Source organism: Carlito syrichta, unplaced genomic scaffold, assembly GCF_000164805.1.
Source record: "Carlito syrichta isolate Samal-C Ts95f unplaced genomic scaffold, Tarsius_syrichta-2.0.1 Scaffold304583, whole genome shotgun sequence".
In the NCBI taxonomy this organism is placed as follows: Eukaryota; Metazoa; Chordata; class Mammalia; order Primates; family Tarsiidae; genus Carlito; species Carlito syrichta.
Window position 1 is genome coordinate 185065 of NW_007248679.1, and position 18585 is coordinate 203649.

Consider the following 18585-nt stretch of genomic DNA (forward strand, 5'->3'; position numbering starts at 1 on the left):
GCAGGTCGAGGCTGCGGTGGCCGGGAGCGGCCACTGCACTACAGTCTGGGCGACAGAGTGAGACTCCAACTCAAAAAAAAAAAAAAGTAACTTTTGGCCAGCTCGGTGGCTCAGCCTGTAATCCCAGCACTTTGGGAGGCCGAGATGAGTGGATTGCCTGAGTCCGCAAGTTCAAGACCCGCCTGGGCAACTTGGTGAGACCTCATCTCTACAATAAAAAAAAAAAAAAAATTAGCTGGGCATGGTAGCGCGTGCCTATAGTTCCAGCTACTTGGAAGGCTGAGGAGGAAGGATTGCCGGAGCCCAGCAGGTCAAGGCTGCGGTGGCCGGGAGCGGCCGCTGCACTCCAGTCTGGGTGACAGAGTGAGACTCCAACTCAAAAAAAAAAAAAATTAACTTTTACTGGTGTAATCTGAACTGCTGTAATTCATTATATCCCTCAAAAGGAAAGGAAGAGTACCCTATCTCCACTTTCCAGTATGAGAGCTTAGATTTACTCAAAGAAGCGAATGAGGAAGCACTCTTCTGTCAGTCAAATATTTCAAGCCTCATCTAAAACTTAAGGAAGACCAATGAAAAGGGAAGGGAATAATCATCACGGAAATGACTTGCCCTCAAACAGTATCCCTAATAAAATCCACACAGAGCATCAAAATTCTTGGAATCTGACACAGAGGGAGACCAACAGGAAGAGCCCTTCATTCAGTCCCATCCCTCTCAAAGCAGCCCATGGAGGAGAAGGTGGTGACTTGGACCAAGGGAGGGGGATGCCAGTGTCCCCTCAGCTGCAGACCCAGCAAGATGGCAGTCTGAGGGTTGGCTGTTTGGCTCTTTATTTAACTAATGACTTAGATGCTTACCACAAAGTTGGGATCCTTAAATGGCAGGGATTTGGCAGCTTTTTCCCCAGGTCCTGTGCTAAACTCAGAGGGCACCATTTTATTCTCACCCATGGCCTCCATGCTGATACCCTGAGAACATAATAAGAATGGTTTGATGTCGGTTTCTTCCAGCTGAATTCCCCACTTCTGCTCTCAACAAGATAGTTCCACAGGACATGAGGGGAAGACCGTATGCGCAGAGCTCCAGCAGGTGGTCTGCTCAGAGGAGGGTGTGCCAGATGGGAAGCGTCACCACTGCACAGAAGACAAAGGCAGGACCCCAACTGGCATTGTTTCCCAGCCCATCTGTGTCAAGTGCAGGGATGGCTGTCCCACCCAAGCTAGCTCATTTGATTCTGGAAACCACTACAGAGTAAGTGCTATTATCCCCAGTTTACAGGAAAAATAAAAAACAACTTAGGTTCAGGGTACGGGTTCAAGGCTACACAGTGGTTGACCTGTGGATAAAAACTCAGGTTGGGCTAATTCTAAAACCCTCACCATCTCCAGGATATCACACAATCCCTACTCCTACTGATCTTGTCAAGTCTTGAAAAATTAAGACAAAAAAGGTCCAGCCCCTTTCAGGATCTAGTAAGCCACAGAAGCCAGGCTGGAGACAGTATGCTTAAGGGGCACACTATACCTAGCATGGGCATTCCAGGGAAGGAAAATGAAAGGGAAGCTGGAGGCCATGCATCGGACAGTGCCCAATAAGCTTTTTTTTTTTTTGAGTTGGAGTCTCACTCTGTCATCCAGGCTGGAGTGCAGTAGCACACTCACGGCCACTGCAGCCTCAGCCTGCTGGGCTCAGGCGATCCTTCCACCTCAGCCTTCCAAGTAGCTGGAACTATTAGACATGTGCTACCACACCCAGCTATTTTTTTACTTATTATAGAGATGAGGTCTTGCAAAGTTGCCCAGTTGCCTCGGCCTCCCAAAGCACTTTGATTATAGGATAGAGCCACCATGCCCAGCTACACAAGTGTTTAAAAGTAAATTATTATTTTTTTGAGTGGGTTCCCCCTTGTATACATAGGTAGGAATGAGTCCTGCTGACTTGAAGAGATAATGGGGAAAAGTTTTGCACAGGAGGTCACATCTAAGTTTTTTTTGTTTGTTTTTATGTCGGAGTCTCACTTTGTCGTTCAGGCTGGAGTGCAGTGGCACGCTCATGGCCAACACAGCCTCAACCTGCTGGGCTCAGGTTATCTTTCTGCCTCAGCCTTCCAAGTAGCTGGAACCACAGGTGCATGCCACCACACCTGGCTAGTTTTTTGATTTATTGTAGAGACGAGGTCTCACCAAGTTGCCCAGGCTGGTCTTGAACTCCAGGGTTCAGGCAATCCTCTCACCTCGGCCTCCCAAAGCGCTTTGATTATAGGCTTGAGACACCGTGCCTGGCTACACAAGTTTTTAAAAGTAAATTCTGTTTTTTTGAGTGGGTCCACCCTTGTACACATAGGTAGGAATGAGTCCTGCTGACTTGAAGAGATAATGAGAAAACGTTTTACACAGGAGGTGACATCTGATTTGTTTTTTGTTTTTTGTCGGAGTCTCACTCTTTCGCTCAGGCTGGAGTGCAGTGGCATGCTCATGGCCAACGCGGCCTCAACCTGCTAGGCTCAGGTTATCCTTCTGCCTCAGTCTTCCAAGTAGCTGGAACCACAGGCACATGCCACCACATCTGGCTAATTTTTCGATTTATTGTAGAGACAAGGTCTCACCAAGTTGCCTGGGCTGGTCTTGAACCCCTGGACTCAGGCAATCCTCTCGTATCTGCTTCCCAAAGTGAATATGTTGAATATCTATCAGATATACAGAATATAAATGAAATAATATGTGTCATTTCATAAGCACAGAAAAGCTTTTGAAGACCATATAAGAAACTGGTAGAGAAAAGAATAAGAAGGGAACACTTTGTACTGTTTTATGTTTTAAATTCTGTGCTATGTGTACACATTACTTAATCAACAAAAGAGTTAGGGCTAAAATCATCATGTTGTTACCTGGAATGACATCACGTGATTAACTGAAACAACAGGTTTGTCTACTCTCCGCTAGAATTTTAGCAACTTATCCTGCCAAACTGGCTCCCTCAAGCTCATAAAGAGCTCAATTTACTTATATTAATAAGTGAAAAGGTGAGTGTGGAAGATATGTAGACATATGTTCTATTCCATAGAGACTCACATGTGTATATATATTCATGTGGAAAGGGAAGCGGGGAAGACGAGGCCCACCCACTCTGCTGCAACAGTTCTCAATGGTCTCTCCTCAAACACCTGCCCAGACTTCCTTTCAAGATCTCTCCCCGGACGAGCCTGGACTCCATCCAAGGAGTCCCAGCCTGTGTGCCCTCTCTTCTGTTCCTGCCACCTTCTATCTGGATTGCCCCTCATCTCAGAAAAAGTTCGTCGTTACTAAGTTTTCTCCCCCTCCAAGCTCAGCACAAACCACAAATGTCAACTCTTTAAGAACTAAGAGGCTCCCCACTGGATATCCATATGAGTTTGTGGTTTTCAATATCCACACAGGAAATACAGAAATAGATATACAGGTGTGTGAGGTGCAGGTGTGTACACATACACACACACACACGTCCTAGTGCTGTCCTCTGAAAAGACTGGAAACAATGAACAGGCACACCAGCATCCAGATTCCGCTTTCTAAATACAGCTGGCCCTCCTTATCTGTGGGTTCATATCCGTGGATTCAACTAATCAAGGACTGAAAATATCTGGGGGGAAAAAAGTGTGTCTCCATTGAATATGTCCAGACTTATTTTCTTATCGTTACTCCCTAAACAATACAGTATAACAACTATTTACATGGCATTTACTTTGCATTAGGCATTATAGGTAACTAGACATGGTTTACATTATGGACCCGAGTGTTCACGGATTTTGGTGTCTGTGGGAGGTCCTAGAGCCAACCCTTGGACACTGAGGGACAATTGTATTACTCTGCAAGAACCAGTGATCCTTGAAGAAATGGCAAACTCTAGGGCTAAAGCCAGAAAGTATAAAATAATTCTGGAACATCTTGTAGTGCTAGAAAGTAAGAAAGCACATGTATCTCTTTGCTTGGACTGCCATAACAGAACACCACAGATCAAGTGGCCTGAATGACAGAAAAGTATTTTCTCCAGTTCTGGAGGCTAGAAGTACAAGATCAAGGTGTTGACAGTTTTCCTTTTTCCTGAACCCTGGTGTCTCTCCCTCTTCTAATAAGGGCACCAGTCATACGGGATCAGGGCCCCACCCAGATGACTTCATTTAACCTTTATTACCTTTTTTAGAGTCCCTATTTTCAAATACAGTCACATTCTGAGGTATATTAGGGGTCGGAAGTTCAATACATACAACAAAGAGGCACAGTTCAGTTGATACAGCACTCAAAAAATGATGGGGTCATAGTAAAGGACACTGGAGCCAGTTTGAAGAGGTTCCTACTAGCTGAATCTCGACACCTTGAACAACAATCCAGAATGTGTAAATCCAGAATATATAAAGAACTCTATGGCTCAACAACAAAAATACAAAGCGGAGGGTACCTGAGGGAGTTGCCCAGATTATTATTTTATTCTGTGAGTTATAATTCATTACTAGCTTTATTCATTTATTCTTTCATAAGTGTATTATTTATTTGCAGTAGCTTTATTGAGATGTAATTAAAGAGCAAGGGAATTTGTCAAAGAAGATATACAACTGGCCAATAAGCACCTGAAAAGATGCTCAACATCATTAATCATTAAGGACATGCAAATCAAAATCACAACAAAATACCACTGCATGCCCACGAGGATGGTTATAATAAAAGACAGACAGTAATATGTGTTGGTGAAGATGAGGGGAAATTGGAACCCTCATACATTGCTGGTGAATAGAAAAACAATTTGGTAGTTCTTCAAAATGTTAACCATAAAATTATCACATGTTATCAATAACAACCAGATTATCAACAACTTAATTCCTAGGTATACATCCAAGACAAATGAAAATAAATGTCCACACAACAACTTACACACAAATATTTGCAGTAGCATCATTCATAATAGTCAAGAGGTTGCAAACCACCTAAATGTTCAGCTGATGAACAGAAACAAAACGTGACAGACCCACACAATGGAATATTGTTCAACCATAAAAAGGAACTATGTGCTGATACGTGCTCCATCATGCATAGACCTTGAAAACATTAGACTAACAGAAAGAAGCCAGACACAAAAGGCCACATAACGTATGATTGCCTTTATATGGGTTACCTAGAGCGGTCAAATTCATAGAGACAGAAAGTAGATCCATAGTTTCCAGGGGCTGGCAGCACTGCTTATGGGTAAGGGGTTTCTTTTTGTGGTGCAGAAATAACCAAAAATTAGATAGTGGTTGCATAACTCAGTGAATATACCATAAGACACTAAAAAGAGTGAATTTTGAGCCAGGCACAGGGCCTTACACCTGTAATCTCAGCACTTTGGGAGGTGGAGGCAAGAGGATTGCCTAAGCCCATGGGTTCCAGACCAGCCTGGGCAACTTGGCAAGACCTTGTCTCTATATAAATCAAAAAAATTAGCTGGGTGTGGTGGCACACACCTGCCTGTAGTTCCATCTAGTTGGAAGGCTGAGATGGAAGGATTGCCTGAGCCCAGCAAGTCAAGGCTGTGGTGGCTGTGAGCACGTCACTGTGTTGCAGCCTGGGCAACAGAGTGAGACTCCAACTAAAATAATAATAATAATAATAATAATAAAAGAGTGAATTTTGTGGTACATGAATTACATCTCAAAGCTACTGCAAATAAATAATACATTTATGAAAGAATAAATGAATAAAGCTGGTAATAAATTAAAACTCAGAATAAAATAATAATCTGGGCAACTCCCGCAGGTACCCTCCCGCTCTGGGAGCTTTTCTGTCCTTTCAATAAATCCTGCATTCTCAACAACAGCAAAATAATAATAATAATAAGTATCTAAGATATAAATACTGATATCTAAAAATGAATAAATGGTTGATAGTTCTAGTTGTTTGGGAGACTGAGGTAGGAGAATCACTAGAGCCCAGAAGTTTGAGAGTGTAGTGAGCTACGACCACACCACTGCACTCCAGCCTGGGCAACATAGCAATTCTGCATTTCTTAAGAATACAGGTTAAAAACAAAAAAAGAATGAATGAGAGAAAAGAAAAATCTCTTGCTCACAATAGGGTTCTAATTAACAAACATAGACTATAAATTTTGACTATTCAAATTAGAAAATCACCATTTGGAAGTCACCATAATAATGACTACCACAAGCAAAGGTCATCAATGGATGTTAAAAGTGGTTGGCAAAGCCAGACTCAGAGGCTCACACCTGTAATCCCAGCACTTTGGGAGGTGGAGGTGAGAGGACTGCCTGAGCCCAGGAGGTTGAGCTGAGCACAGGCAACTTGGTGAGACCTTGTCTCTACCATAAATAAAAAAATTAGCTGGTATGGTGGCACACACCTGTGGTTCCAGTTACTTGGAAGACTGCAGTGGAACGATGGCCTCAGCCCAGCAAGCCGAGGTTGCAGTGGCCCTGAGCATGCCACTGCATGCCAGGCTGGACAATAGACTATGACTCTGACTCAAAAAAAAAAAAAGAAGTGGTTGGCAAAAGAATGAAGGGAAATGTGATATTTACACAGTCTCAAAGTATCTCCCCACAGGCTACTTCAACACACACATAAAGAGCACAGCTTTACAGTGGAGACCCACCTTACTAAGTATTCAAAGCTAATATCATCAGTGATGGGCCATCCAGTGCGTCAGGATAGGACACGTGGATAAGAGCACAGCATTGCTTTTCTGTTCTTGCCCAAAATGTAGAACCCAAATCTAATCATGAGGAAATAACAGACAGGCCCAAGTGAGAAACATCCTAGAAAATAAATGGCCAGTACTCTTCCAAAGTATCAAGGTCATGAAAGCTTAAAAAATGGAAGAGCTATTCCAAATTAGAGGAGACTAAAAAGAAATGACAACTAAATTCAACATGTGATCCTGGACCAGATAAGGGGCAAGAATACGGCCTGTGTATTAAGTACCAGTATTGCATCAAAGTTGACTCCCTGAATTTGATAAAATTCTGAATGATCGCTTTTCAACACCTTCCCAGACTCCTCCAGGGTTTTGCCACATGGGCCTGGGCTCCAGCCAAGGTATCTGGGTCCTGGCTCACCTTATCCTCCTCCCATCCACGGTCTTTCTTAATTGTTCTCATGTAAGATAATGACTTTAGTTTTAGGGGAATTGGGCTGAAATATTTAGAGGATTACAAAAAAAAAAAAAGCAGTGGCCAAGTGAAGCTTCTCTCCTGGGCACACCCAGCTGTGAATGAGTCAGAAGCCATAACCCCAAGGTACCTGAGGAGGAAGCTGCAGCTGAGGAAGAAGCACACAGGTTAGGGAAGGGTGGCAGTTACCTGCTCTTTCAAGAGGTGGTAGTGCAGGGGCAAAGAAGAAAGCCCAGGACCATCAACTGGAAGGAACATGAAGTGAGCAGGTCTAAGGAGACCCGTCAGTGTTAGAAGAAGGGTCCTTCTTTTTTCTCTTTAATTCACTGAGTCTCTTTATTCAGAAAAAGGATCCTTGTAACATTGGCCCTTTCTCCCAAAGAATCCAATAATTCATAGGGGTAGACCACAGGACTACTCAGGAGGATAGGCCAATGCCCTGGACTGTCAGGAGGCTGGGCCTACAGGGTGGCCTGAATTAAGTGGGGGAGTGGGGAGAGACAGCAAAACAAACCCTAAGAACTACCCAGTGGGAATCACATCAAAAGAGAAAAACCAACACAGCTAAGGACAATTCAGGGTCTCCAGTCCCAGGTACGCAGGCAGAATATGAAAGAGCTTCCCTGGGGTTGGATACGCTTTAAGTTTCACGTTTATTGCTTGAGTTTTTCATAAAGAATATGACTACTGATATAATACTGTTTCCATCTGGGAGAAAAAACAAACTGAACTGCTAAGGAAGCAAACTGAATATATTAATACTAAAGGGAAAGGAAAAAGCAGCCCCAAGGCCTCCAGCAATGATTACGGAACTATCCACCAGCCCTGCACTCTCGGGGCCCTATCCTCAGCAGGGGAGTGCTTTCTCTTCCACTCCAGAAACGCTGGAAGGCTGCATCTCTCCCCTCCTACTTGTTCCTCTTTCCTGATTCCCAGAGGGGACACTCAAAGGTGCTGTGTGCCCGGTGAAGAGAAAGAAAAACAGCGAATTCTTCTGACATGGGTTTCTAGTCCCAAGGCCCCAGGGAGACTTGGGAGAGCACATCCAAAGGCCCCTCATTGAGATACCAGCCGGTGAAACATCCTCAGAGGTCACCAAAAATAGCAGCACCCCAGCAAGACAGTGTGGGCTAGACAGTCTGGAAGTTCTGCCAGGGAAGAGACATGCCATCAGACAAGCATGTGCATGGAGGGTAAGAGGAGGATGGTGGTATGAGTCTACAGCAGCCATTCCAGGCAGCGAGAAGAGAATAGAAATGACAAGCTGGACCCCTCTGCTCACTCACTCCAGCCTCCGCACTCCCCTTTTCAACAGGACCAGGTCTCCTCCCCATCCTCACCAGAGGTCAAGGGGAAGAAGGGAAAGAAAGGAAATCACCCTGACTTGAGCCACATCAGCCCAGAGCAGCCTTCTGCCTCCGAAAAGGTGTCGGGGCCCTGTCCTCTAACCCAGAGAGACCCCTGCCCTTGGCCAGAACTGGTTTTCTGCCTTTCTTTCCCTTTGCCTACCCCCAAAACCCACTCCACTATACCCTCATTCTTCCCTTTGCCTGGGCTTCAGCCAAGCTGAGACACCAGTGTCTACCAATGGCAGGAAGAAAGGGACAGGCCTTTAGTCAAAGGGAAGATCAAGTCTGTAAGGCTCGGATACAATAAAATAAAGTGCACTGAGATGCGCAGTTTCCATATTACTAAAGCACTGTTAACACTAAGAGGCCTCACAAGATGAACTGCCTCACCCTGAGAATTGAATGCACCGAGGAGAGAAGAAAGTAAAGTCTCACACTAAGGGCTGGACCCTCCTTGCAGCACTAAAAAAGCTGATGTAAGTTCCAGGGAAGAGAAGCCCAGTCTGCAAGTAGCACACGTCTGCTGCTAACACACGAGTCAGCAAGGACTGGGGCCCCGCCCCACACTGCCCAACGTAGAGCCCAAATAAGTGTCTCCATCACTCCAGGCAGCATCCAGCTTGACTCCAACTCAGACTAGAGGACGGGGCACTCTATCTGTGGTTCTAAAGAAAGGAGAAAAATGTCCTTTGTTTTATTACTGAGAAATCAAATATCAAGTTACATCTATCTAATAGTACTCTAGATTCAAATAGCTGACCCTACTCTAAAACTGCAGGATTACTATAGGGTCATTTAAAACAGCAAAAGTGCAAGATGCAACCTAAATGTTCAAGAATAAAGTCAGTGAAATAAGAGCACTTTCTTCCTTGGAACACAATGTGGCCAATAGTCATAAAAGTATGGGCTGGGGACGGTGGCTCATGCCTGTAATTCCAGCACTTTGGGAGGTAGAGGAGAAAAGACTGCCTAAGCCCACGGGTTTGAGACCAGCCAGGGCAACTTGTCAAGACCTCATCTCTACAATAAATTTAAGAAATTAGCTGGGTGTGGTGGTACACACCTGTAGTTCCAGCTACTTGGAAGGCTGAGGTGGAAGGATCGCCTGAGCTCAGCAGGTGGAGGCTGCAGTGGCCGTGAGCATGCCATTGCACTCCAGCCTGGGAAAGTGTATTAGACCCTTAAAAGTCTAATCAAAAAGACTATTGGCCGGGCTTGGTGGCTCAGCCTGTAATCCCGCGCCTTTGGGAGGCTGAGGTGAGTGGATTGCCTGAGTCCACAGGTTCGAGACCTGCCTGGGCAGCGAGACCTCATCTCTACAATAAATTAAAAAATTAGCCAGACGTGGTAGCGCATGCCTGTAATTCTGGCTACTTGGAAGGCTGAGGCGGAAGGATCGCCGGAGCCCAGCAGGTTGAGGCTGCGGTGGCTGGGAGTGGCCACTGCACTCCAGTCTGGGCGACAGAGTGAGACTTCAACCCAAAAAAAAAAAAAAAAAGACTATTAACATGGAGAGATATTCACAAAATAATGCTAAATGGACAACAGGGCACATAATGTTATACATCAAATACAATTGTAAAACAACCATATCTGTCTATAGAAAACACAAAGTATAATGACTGTTGGAGGAAGAAGGTTGGGTAACTTTTTATGTTTACCTTAAAAATGAAAAAGGCAATTTTTAAAATAGAAAAGAATAACTTTCAAGACTTAAGATTACTATGACTTGTTTTGTTTTGATTTTTACAAAAGTTGAGGTAGAACAATTATTTTTAAATGACTAAACCAAAGCAGTCCAGTATTCCCTGACGGTTTCCAACGACAGAAGATTCTATCACCATCTGTACCTGTGCTATCCTGTTAAAGATGTATCTAATACTTCTAAACTTCCGATGGTTTATTAACTGCTTATTATCCATCAAAAATGAAAAGTCTAGTAAGCAACTCTCACTCTACAGGTTAATTCTGTTTCTCAGTACATTTTAACAACTTTTTAATACAAATTTGAGAAGTCTAAATTGCCCTATATTGTTCCAGTAAAATTCTCCACCAAATGGTGCATTTCTCTGTACCATGAGTTTGGTTACATCAGAGATCTAATGTAGTACACTTTGAGTGTAGAAAGTGATAGAGCAATACAGCAAGACAGACAGTTAAGAGAAAAGAATATGTGCTCTGGACAGCCTGCCTACATTCAAATACTGACTTTACCACTTATTGTATGACTTCAGGCAAGCTGCTTAACCTCTCTATGCCTTCAGTCTTTCTGTAAAATGAGAATAACAACTCACAGGGGGTTGTTTAGAGGATTAAATGAGATAGTAGCTAAAAAGTGCTTAGAACAATACCTGGCATATAGTTAATAAATATTAATCAATTAATTAATTAATTGATTTTTTATTTTTTTGAGTTGGAGTCTCACTCTGTTGCCCAAGCTGGAGTGCAGTGGTACATTCATGGCCACTGCAGCCTTGACCTCCTGGGCTCAGGCAATCCTTCCACCTCAGCCCTCCAAGTAGCTGGAACTATAGGCGCATGCTAACCATGCCCAGCTTATTTTTTTATTATTGTAGAGACGAGGTCTCACCGAGTTGCCCAGGCTAGTCTCAAACCCCTGCGCTCAGGGAATCCTCTTGCCTCGGCCTTCCAAAGTGCTGGGATCACAGGTTTGAGCCACTATGCCTGGCCATATTAGTTTATTAATGTTCAATAAATACTAATTATCATTTACTGTTATTTCTTTCACTTTAGCAGGGCTATCTGTCCCCCAACCCACCAATATAATACTAATCCTTTCAAAGTGACAGCCAAAATAAATGGAAAACTGCACTTGCGTAACATTATTAATAACTATATCAGTTACACTGAAAATATAAATAAAAACACAGAATTGGTAGTTCTAAGAAAATTTGGACAACTTAGCAAGCATAAACACATCATAGTAACTTCTGCAGAAATAAAAATCCATCTTGATGGAATAATAAGACAAAATTACTTTGTAGTACTAAACTATTCAATACTATTAATAATATAAAGGATATTTCTATAAGTGCTTTCCTCAGAACACTTATTATTTTGTTTTATTTATTTATTGTGATCCACCATGAAGACTGAGAACTCTTTTATTTATTTATTTATTTTTTGAGTTGGAGTTTCACTCTGTCACCCAGAGTGGAGTGCAGTGGCCGCTTCTGGCCACCTCAGCCTCAACCTGCTGGGCTCCAGCGATCCCTTCGCCTCAGCCTTCCAAGTAGCTGGAACTACAGGCGCGCGCTACCATGCCCGGCTAATTTTTTGATTTATTGTAGAGATGAGGTCTCGCTGCCCAGGCGGGTCTCGAACCCGCAGGCTCAGGCAATCCACTCACCTCAGCCTCCCAAAGGTGCGGGATTATAGGCTGAGCCACCGAGCCTGGCTTAGAACTCTTTTAGATAACAAATATTCCCTTCAACTCCTGAAGACTTTTAAGCATTTAAATTTCTAAGCGTCTTTAAATTTCAACTAAGCACTCAATTTTACTTTAGAAACAGCATGTGTATTTCTGGAAAGTAAAAACTACCTTAAGAATCTGTGATATCAAATTATTTTCAACAGTCTCAAAAAGCACTCTAATGTCCTATGTAAATGTCTTTTGTAAATTTAAAATTTCATGAATTGCTTTTCTTTAAGAAACAGAATAGCTGAAATTATTGAAGTAGAAAAATTTAGGCGCTGAAAGACTATAAAATCTCTTCTAACATGATCATTTATAGAAAAGCACCCGTTTCCTCACTGATGACACCTTGGGCAATCTGAGTTCATTCTACATGTGCACACTCTGAGCCTGGCGTGCCTTCCTCATAGAAACCCACCATCCCCAAAGTCAATCTCACGTCCCTCTGCCTTCCCACATCTCCTCTGACTACCATCACCAGCACTTAGTCCTCATCTTCCTGTGTCCCACTACAATAGGGCACCAACCTGAGACAATATCTAAAATAACTTTGGCTCAAGGTTAGAAAACACTGTATCTTCCTATTTGTCTCATACTTGTGTTGAGTAGAATTCTAGGGTGCCCCCCACAAAGTTCTCTGCTTCTGGTATACACACACCTTCTCCCAGTCATTCAAGCAAACTCTAACTGCATACGGCAATGAAAGGATCTTCGCTAATATAATAAAGGTCTCAAATCAGTGGACCTTAAACAAAAGCAATTATCCCAGTGGGCCTTCCCTAATCACATGAATCCTTTAAATCTAAGTCCAGAGGTCAGAAATAAGTGAAGACTGAAATATCTGAAGCATTAAAGCAATTAGACATAAGGGCCATCCTCCATAGCTGGCTTTGAAGATGGAAGAGGGAGTGTGGCAGGGACCCTAGACAGCAGTTGACAGCCAGCAAGGGGATGGGGATTCAGTCCCACAGCCCCAAAATAACTGAATTCTGTCAACAACCTGAATGAGACACGCAAATTTCCCCCCAGGTTCTTCAGACAAGAACTCAGCCCAACCAACACTGATTTCAGCTTTGTGATGCCTAAGCAGACAGTCAACCCAGTCACGCTGTGTCAGGACTTTTAACCCACAGAACCAAGCGTTAATAACTAACTAGGTATTATTTAAACCACTGATGTGTGGCAATGTGAAATAGCAACAGCTGAAGACAAGTAGGATGCATTCTCTCTGCCTGGGGAAATTTGGGGTATGGGTGAGGCAAGGCATCATCCCTTGAAATGTCTTAAGCATACTTCTGGGTCCATCACAGAAACACAAGTCAATACATTCTTGCTGATTAAACTGAACTGAAACAGAAGAGAAAGGCGAGCAAGAGACACAGATAAGGGTGACCTCAGGAAGATGCTAGGCAGCCCTCATTCAGCCCTCAGGGCAGCACTGTGCTGAAGCCTATGTAGCGGAACAAGGAACTAGGATGGAAGGATTAGAGCAAGACAAAAGTCTAAGACTCCTTTCAGGGCACAGAAGCCAGGTTTTTTCCTTCTTTGTGGAATGCTGAGGGTGGAATTAGGGTAACTCTCTATGGCACCTCTACAAGGAGCATTGAGACAAAAGAATTCCGGGAAATGCCCTGCTCTCTTCAGCCCTCCTGAGGCTGCTGCTTACATAGAGGAGGCCCATCCCCTCAGTTCTGAGGCCGTCACAGTTGGGATTTCCACCATGTTGGATTGTTGGGGATTTCCAGCTTCCCGAAGGCATTTGGCCATTTTTGGAAACTTGTGTTGATGAAAGTTGATCAATGCCACTTCCTCTCAGTGTGGACTAACTACATTCCTTGGTCCTGGCACAACTGGATATCAAAATGCACTGTTCACAGACTGGAAGAAAGGACTCCAATCAAAAGTTAAGGGGGGCAGGAGAGGGAAGGGGACAGGTAGTTTCTTGCAGGAGGCAGCCACGGCCCATAGGACTAGAATTGCATTCCTCGATGGTGTGGCCTGAGTGCCCAGCTGACTCCAGCTACAGAATGATGCTGCAACAGCAAGGAGGAGGACTGAGAGGAGCAGGAGCTGCTGCTGGACCCTAGAATCCCCCAACCAAAGTCCACAATGGAGCCAAACCCAACCACCACAGCTTGCCTTCCGCTGGCACAATGAGCAGGCTCTGTTCTCCTCCACCCTCACTGAAGCAGCCAGCCAAATGTCTTCGATGTGTCTGCCGCACACTCCCAGGGCCTGGTGCAGCACAAGCACATGGACGGGGCAAGGCAGTACAGCACCCCCTTGGCTGTGCTCAGTGGCAGCCTGACCCCATGGAATAAGCTGCCGCCACTGCCATGGCCCACCAGCCGGCCCCCCAAGGGATGGCCAGCAGGGCCATGGCCTCCGACATAGCTGCTTATGCCTACATGCACTTCCCCAGACCCGTGTGGATGCGCAAGAGGAGTTGCGTGTACAGTCTGGGATCCCAGGAAGGAAGGAGGCCTCGATACACTCCTCTCTTCATCCAGTCTCTATCCCACCTCCCCTGGCCCTCAGCTTCACTGCGGCTTACACGATGCACCTGATCTCCTGCTACTCACAGGAAGGAACGTGGGGAAGAAGGAGAAGAGCCAGGCTAGAAGCCTGAGCAAGTGAGGATGGTGTGAGGGAGGGTAGATCCTGTCAGGACTGGCCTTTGAAGCCCTGGCCCAGGTGGGGTGGGGGCCAAAAGGACAGTGCATGGTGTGTCTTCACTGTCATTGGGAGGTGGAGATACCACCTGGGGAGGGGTGATCACCAGATGACCTGGGGGATCCCCTTCCCACCCTTTGTCTTTGCCCCAGAGTCACTCCTGTCCCCGCTTCCTGACTTGGTGCTCACACGTACCTCCCTAGGGTCTGTGACCAGGGTCTGGATGAGTTTGAATTTGAAGAATTGAGTTTGTATTTCTAGCACCCTGGGTTTTTGTTTGAGTCAGGGTCTCATTCTGTCACCCAGGCTGGAGTACAGTGGCACGATCATGGCTTACCACAGCCTCCAATTCCTGGGCTCAGGCGATCCTTCAGTCTTAGCCTCCGGAGTAGCTGGGACTACAGGCACACACCACCATGCCCAGCTGATTACTTTTTTTCTTTTTTTTTTTTTTTTTTTTTTTGCAGAGATGAGGTCTTGCTATGTTGCTTAGGCTGGTCTTAAACTCCTGGGCTCAAACTCCTGCCTTGGCCTCCCAAAGTGCTGGGATTACAGGTATGAGTCACCATGCCCAGCCTAAGCACCCTGGATTTTTACATGTTTGGTCTTTTTCTTTTTGTTTGTTTTGTTACCCTCAATTAAAAGAGAGAGAGAGAGAGAGAGAGAGAGAGAGAGAACACGTAGCAAACTCCTACACATCAATAATTTTTTTAAAAACTTAGAAAAAAATAATCAGGCACTTCACAAAAGATACTAGAATGGTCAAAAACACATTAAATTAAGTTTAGCCTAAAGCTGCCTCCTTACATATAAGTTCAGCCTAAAGGTTTCTTCTACATAATGAACTGTAACCCAAGTGGATGTGCAAACACACTAACCTACTCTTGTACCAAGCACTGAATTTCTGCCAATCAAAGGCAGCCAAATGCTCAAAAGGCGATGGCTAAGCAGTAACTGATCCAGCTGTTCCTGTACCTCACCTCTGTTTTCTGTATGTCACTGATGTTTTTCTGTTGATAAGCCTTTAATCATACAGCAGCACTGGAGTCTCTCTGAACTAATTCTGAGGCTTGGGGGCTGCCCCATTCACAAATCATGCTTTGCTTAATTAAACTGTATATTTGTCTAATGTTTTTAACAGTAAGTTACATTAAGTTTAGCCTAAAGCTACCTCCTTACCTATTTTAAGTTCGGCCTAAGGGTTTCTCTGTGACTGTAACCTACTCCTGTGCCAATCAGCGAGTTTTGACTATAAAAAGGCTGCCAACCTTTAAAATTGTGTTCAACTAAGGCAAATGCCAAGCTGTAACCAATCCAGCTGTTTCTGTACCTCATTTCCATTTTCTGTATGTCACTTTCCTTTTTCTTCAGTCGGGAGGCAAGCTGGAGCCTCTGGGACCTTTCTAGTTTGGGGGCTGCCCAATTCATGAATTTTTATTTGCTCAATTGAACTGTTTAATTTAGTCTAAGTTTTTTATTTTAGCAAATATCATTAGCAATTATAAAAACAAATTAAAACAATCAGATGCTACTACACCCTCAACAGAGCAGCTAAAATTTAAAAATACTGACAATGCTAGATATCAGTGAGGATACAGAGCAACAGGAACTCTCATATTGTACTAGTGAGAATGCAAAAATAGTGCCACTACTTTGGGAAACACTGTAACAGTTTCTGAGTTGAATGTGTGTCTACCTTCAGATCCAGTAACTCCACTACTTCTAAGAGAAACAAAAGCTATATCCACACAAAGACTTGTACAAGAATATTCAGAGCAGCATAAGCATAAAGGCAAAAACTGTAAACCACTCAAATATCCATCAGGTGTGGTATGTTTATACAATGTATCGGATTATCTGAATGAATGGCTCTCAAAAACATTGTTTCAAACAGGAATCCGGTCAAACACAAAAGAATATATTCGTATGATTTCACTTACATTATGTTTGAAACCAAAGTCAGTTGGGAGAGATGGCAGAATAGTGGTCACCTCTGTCAGAGAAGGGACAGTGTAACAGGGAACATTCACCAGGGAATTTTCTGGGGCACTTAGAAATGCTATCTTAATCTGGGCAGTGGCCATAAGTGTATACATATGTAAAAAGTCACTAATCAGTACTCAAAGTTTATGCATTGTACTGTGTGTAAATCTTACCTCAATAAAGTACTAAAAAGAGGAGGAAGCGCTACCTTTGGAAGGGGCAGGCAGTTAACATTTCTAGAACAGCCGCTGGCTGGTGAACGGTGCCACTCCACACACTGAGGAGCACAAAGTAACACACTCCATCCTAGCTTTTATTGATTTGAATAAAACACAGGAGCCAGAGAAAACACTAACAAAGCCATTTTCTGCTAAAAATTCCTTGCTGAAACTGCAGAACCTGGACTGCCCAGATGCCCTGACATCTGAGCCAACGCTGAGCTCAGTGCTTTACAATCACTGTCTCATACCCCAACAACCCCAAGGGATGGGCCACACCCACACTTTAAGATTTGAGTAAAAAAAACCACTTTCCTCACGATGAGAGAAAGCGTACTCATTCGTGTAGGACATTAGGACGCTCTGCACTTCAAAGACATCAGGCAGATGTCTGTAGAATGAACGAGGGGGGAAACGCTAATTACTGAACGACTGACACCCAGACAAGTCCTGAGCCTCTCTCTAAAGGCGACGTCGACAGGCAGGGGCAGTCCTTCTAAGTCAGTAATAACCTGCTCACCTTCTCTTCTTTCCTTAAAACACAAGGCCTGTAACTCTTTTACCAAAGCCCACGAGTCCAAACTAAGGGGGCAAAAAACAATCATTTACGCCAAGGACCAGCACCCACCAGAGCACGCGAAGATAGCACCCGCCCCTCCCTGCCCTGCGCATGCGTCTCCGCTCGGCTCGGCCCCGCCCGTCACTGCGCAAGCGTCCCCGCTCGGCCCCGCCCCGCCCGCCAGTCACGGAGCAGGCATCCCCTGCTCGCCCCCGCCCCGCCCAGCTCCGCGCTCGCGCAGGCGCAGGCGCGGACCGAGCGAGCCACGGCGTACCTGTGCAAAGCTGGGGGTGGACACTTTTTTCTTCTTACTGGCGCCATAGCTCCCTCCGCTGCTGCTGTTGTGGGAAGGGCTGGCCGGCCTCTTCTTGCTGCTCCGGATTATCCCGGGAGTGGAAGTGGTGGCCACAATTGGAATTTGAGCCGCCATCGCACCCCGAGTCTTCCTCCAGCTACCCTCCACCCCCTTGCTCAGTGATGGCCCTGTAACTTCCGTCTCCCGGTTACTTCCGCCTTGATGCCTGAAAACCCGGCCTGGATTTGCAAGGCTTTCGCTAACTTCTCTCGGTGGGATCTAAAAGGCGGAGCTCGGATCCGCCTGTTCCGTCGGGCCGGGAACAGGGGGCGGTGTCCTGCACTCTGAGCCTGTGCCTTGTGGCACGTGCTTGGAAGTTCCCAGTGGTGGGGAAAGAGAACATCTTGCGATCTTTTAAAATAACTACTTTTGGTTGTTTTTGTTCTAGTTTTATTTTTGAGACGGAGTCTCACTGTCGCCCAAGCTGGAGTGCAGTGACACGCGCTCACGGCCACCGCACCTCGACCTGCTGGGCTCAGGCAATCCTTCCGCCCCAGCCTTCCAAGTAGCCGGAACCACAGGCACGTGCCACCACTTTCCTTTTTTTTTTTTTTTAATTTATTGTAGAGACAAGCGATCTCGCCAATTTGACCAGGCTGGTCTCAAGTCCCTGGGTTCAGGCAGTCCTCCCGCCTCGGCCTCCCAAAGTGCTGAGATTACCGGCTGAGCCTGTAATCCGCGTCTGACCGCGGTTATCAATTTTTAACAGGTTGACCAGGCTGGTCTCAAACGGGTTCGCGGCCAGCCTGGGCAACTTGGTGAGACCTCATCTCTACAATAAGTCACAAAAATTAGCCAGGCATGGTGGCGTGCTTCTGTAATTCCAGCTACTTGGAAGGCTGAGGCGGAAGGATCGCCGGAACCCAGCGGGTGG

At 45.1% G+C, this 18585-nt stretch overlaps 1 protein-coding gene across 2 annotated transcripts in view; it reads right to left on the reverse strand.

Annotated features, from left to right (window-relative positions):
• INO80C (INO80 complex subunit C) overlaps positions 1-17889 on the reverse strand; it is a 30377-nt gene extending 12488 nt beyond the window's left edge. Inside the window, exons 1-2 of one of the 2 annotated variants that reach the window (XM_008060296.1) lie at positions 17631-17889; positions 861-971 (exon numbers count right to left, since the gene is read on the reverse strand). In XM_008060296.1, the coding sequence (XP_008058487.1) occupies positions 861-971; positions 17631-17786 (267 nt within the window). In that variant the 5' untranslated portion in view covers positions 17787-17889. The remainder of the gene's footprint in view (positions 1-860; positions 972-17630) is intronic. The other variant, XM_008060297.1, reaches the window with a different exon arrangement.
• Between the last annotated feature and the right edge of the window lie 696 nt (positions 17890-18585).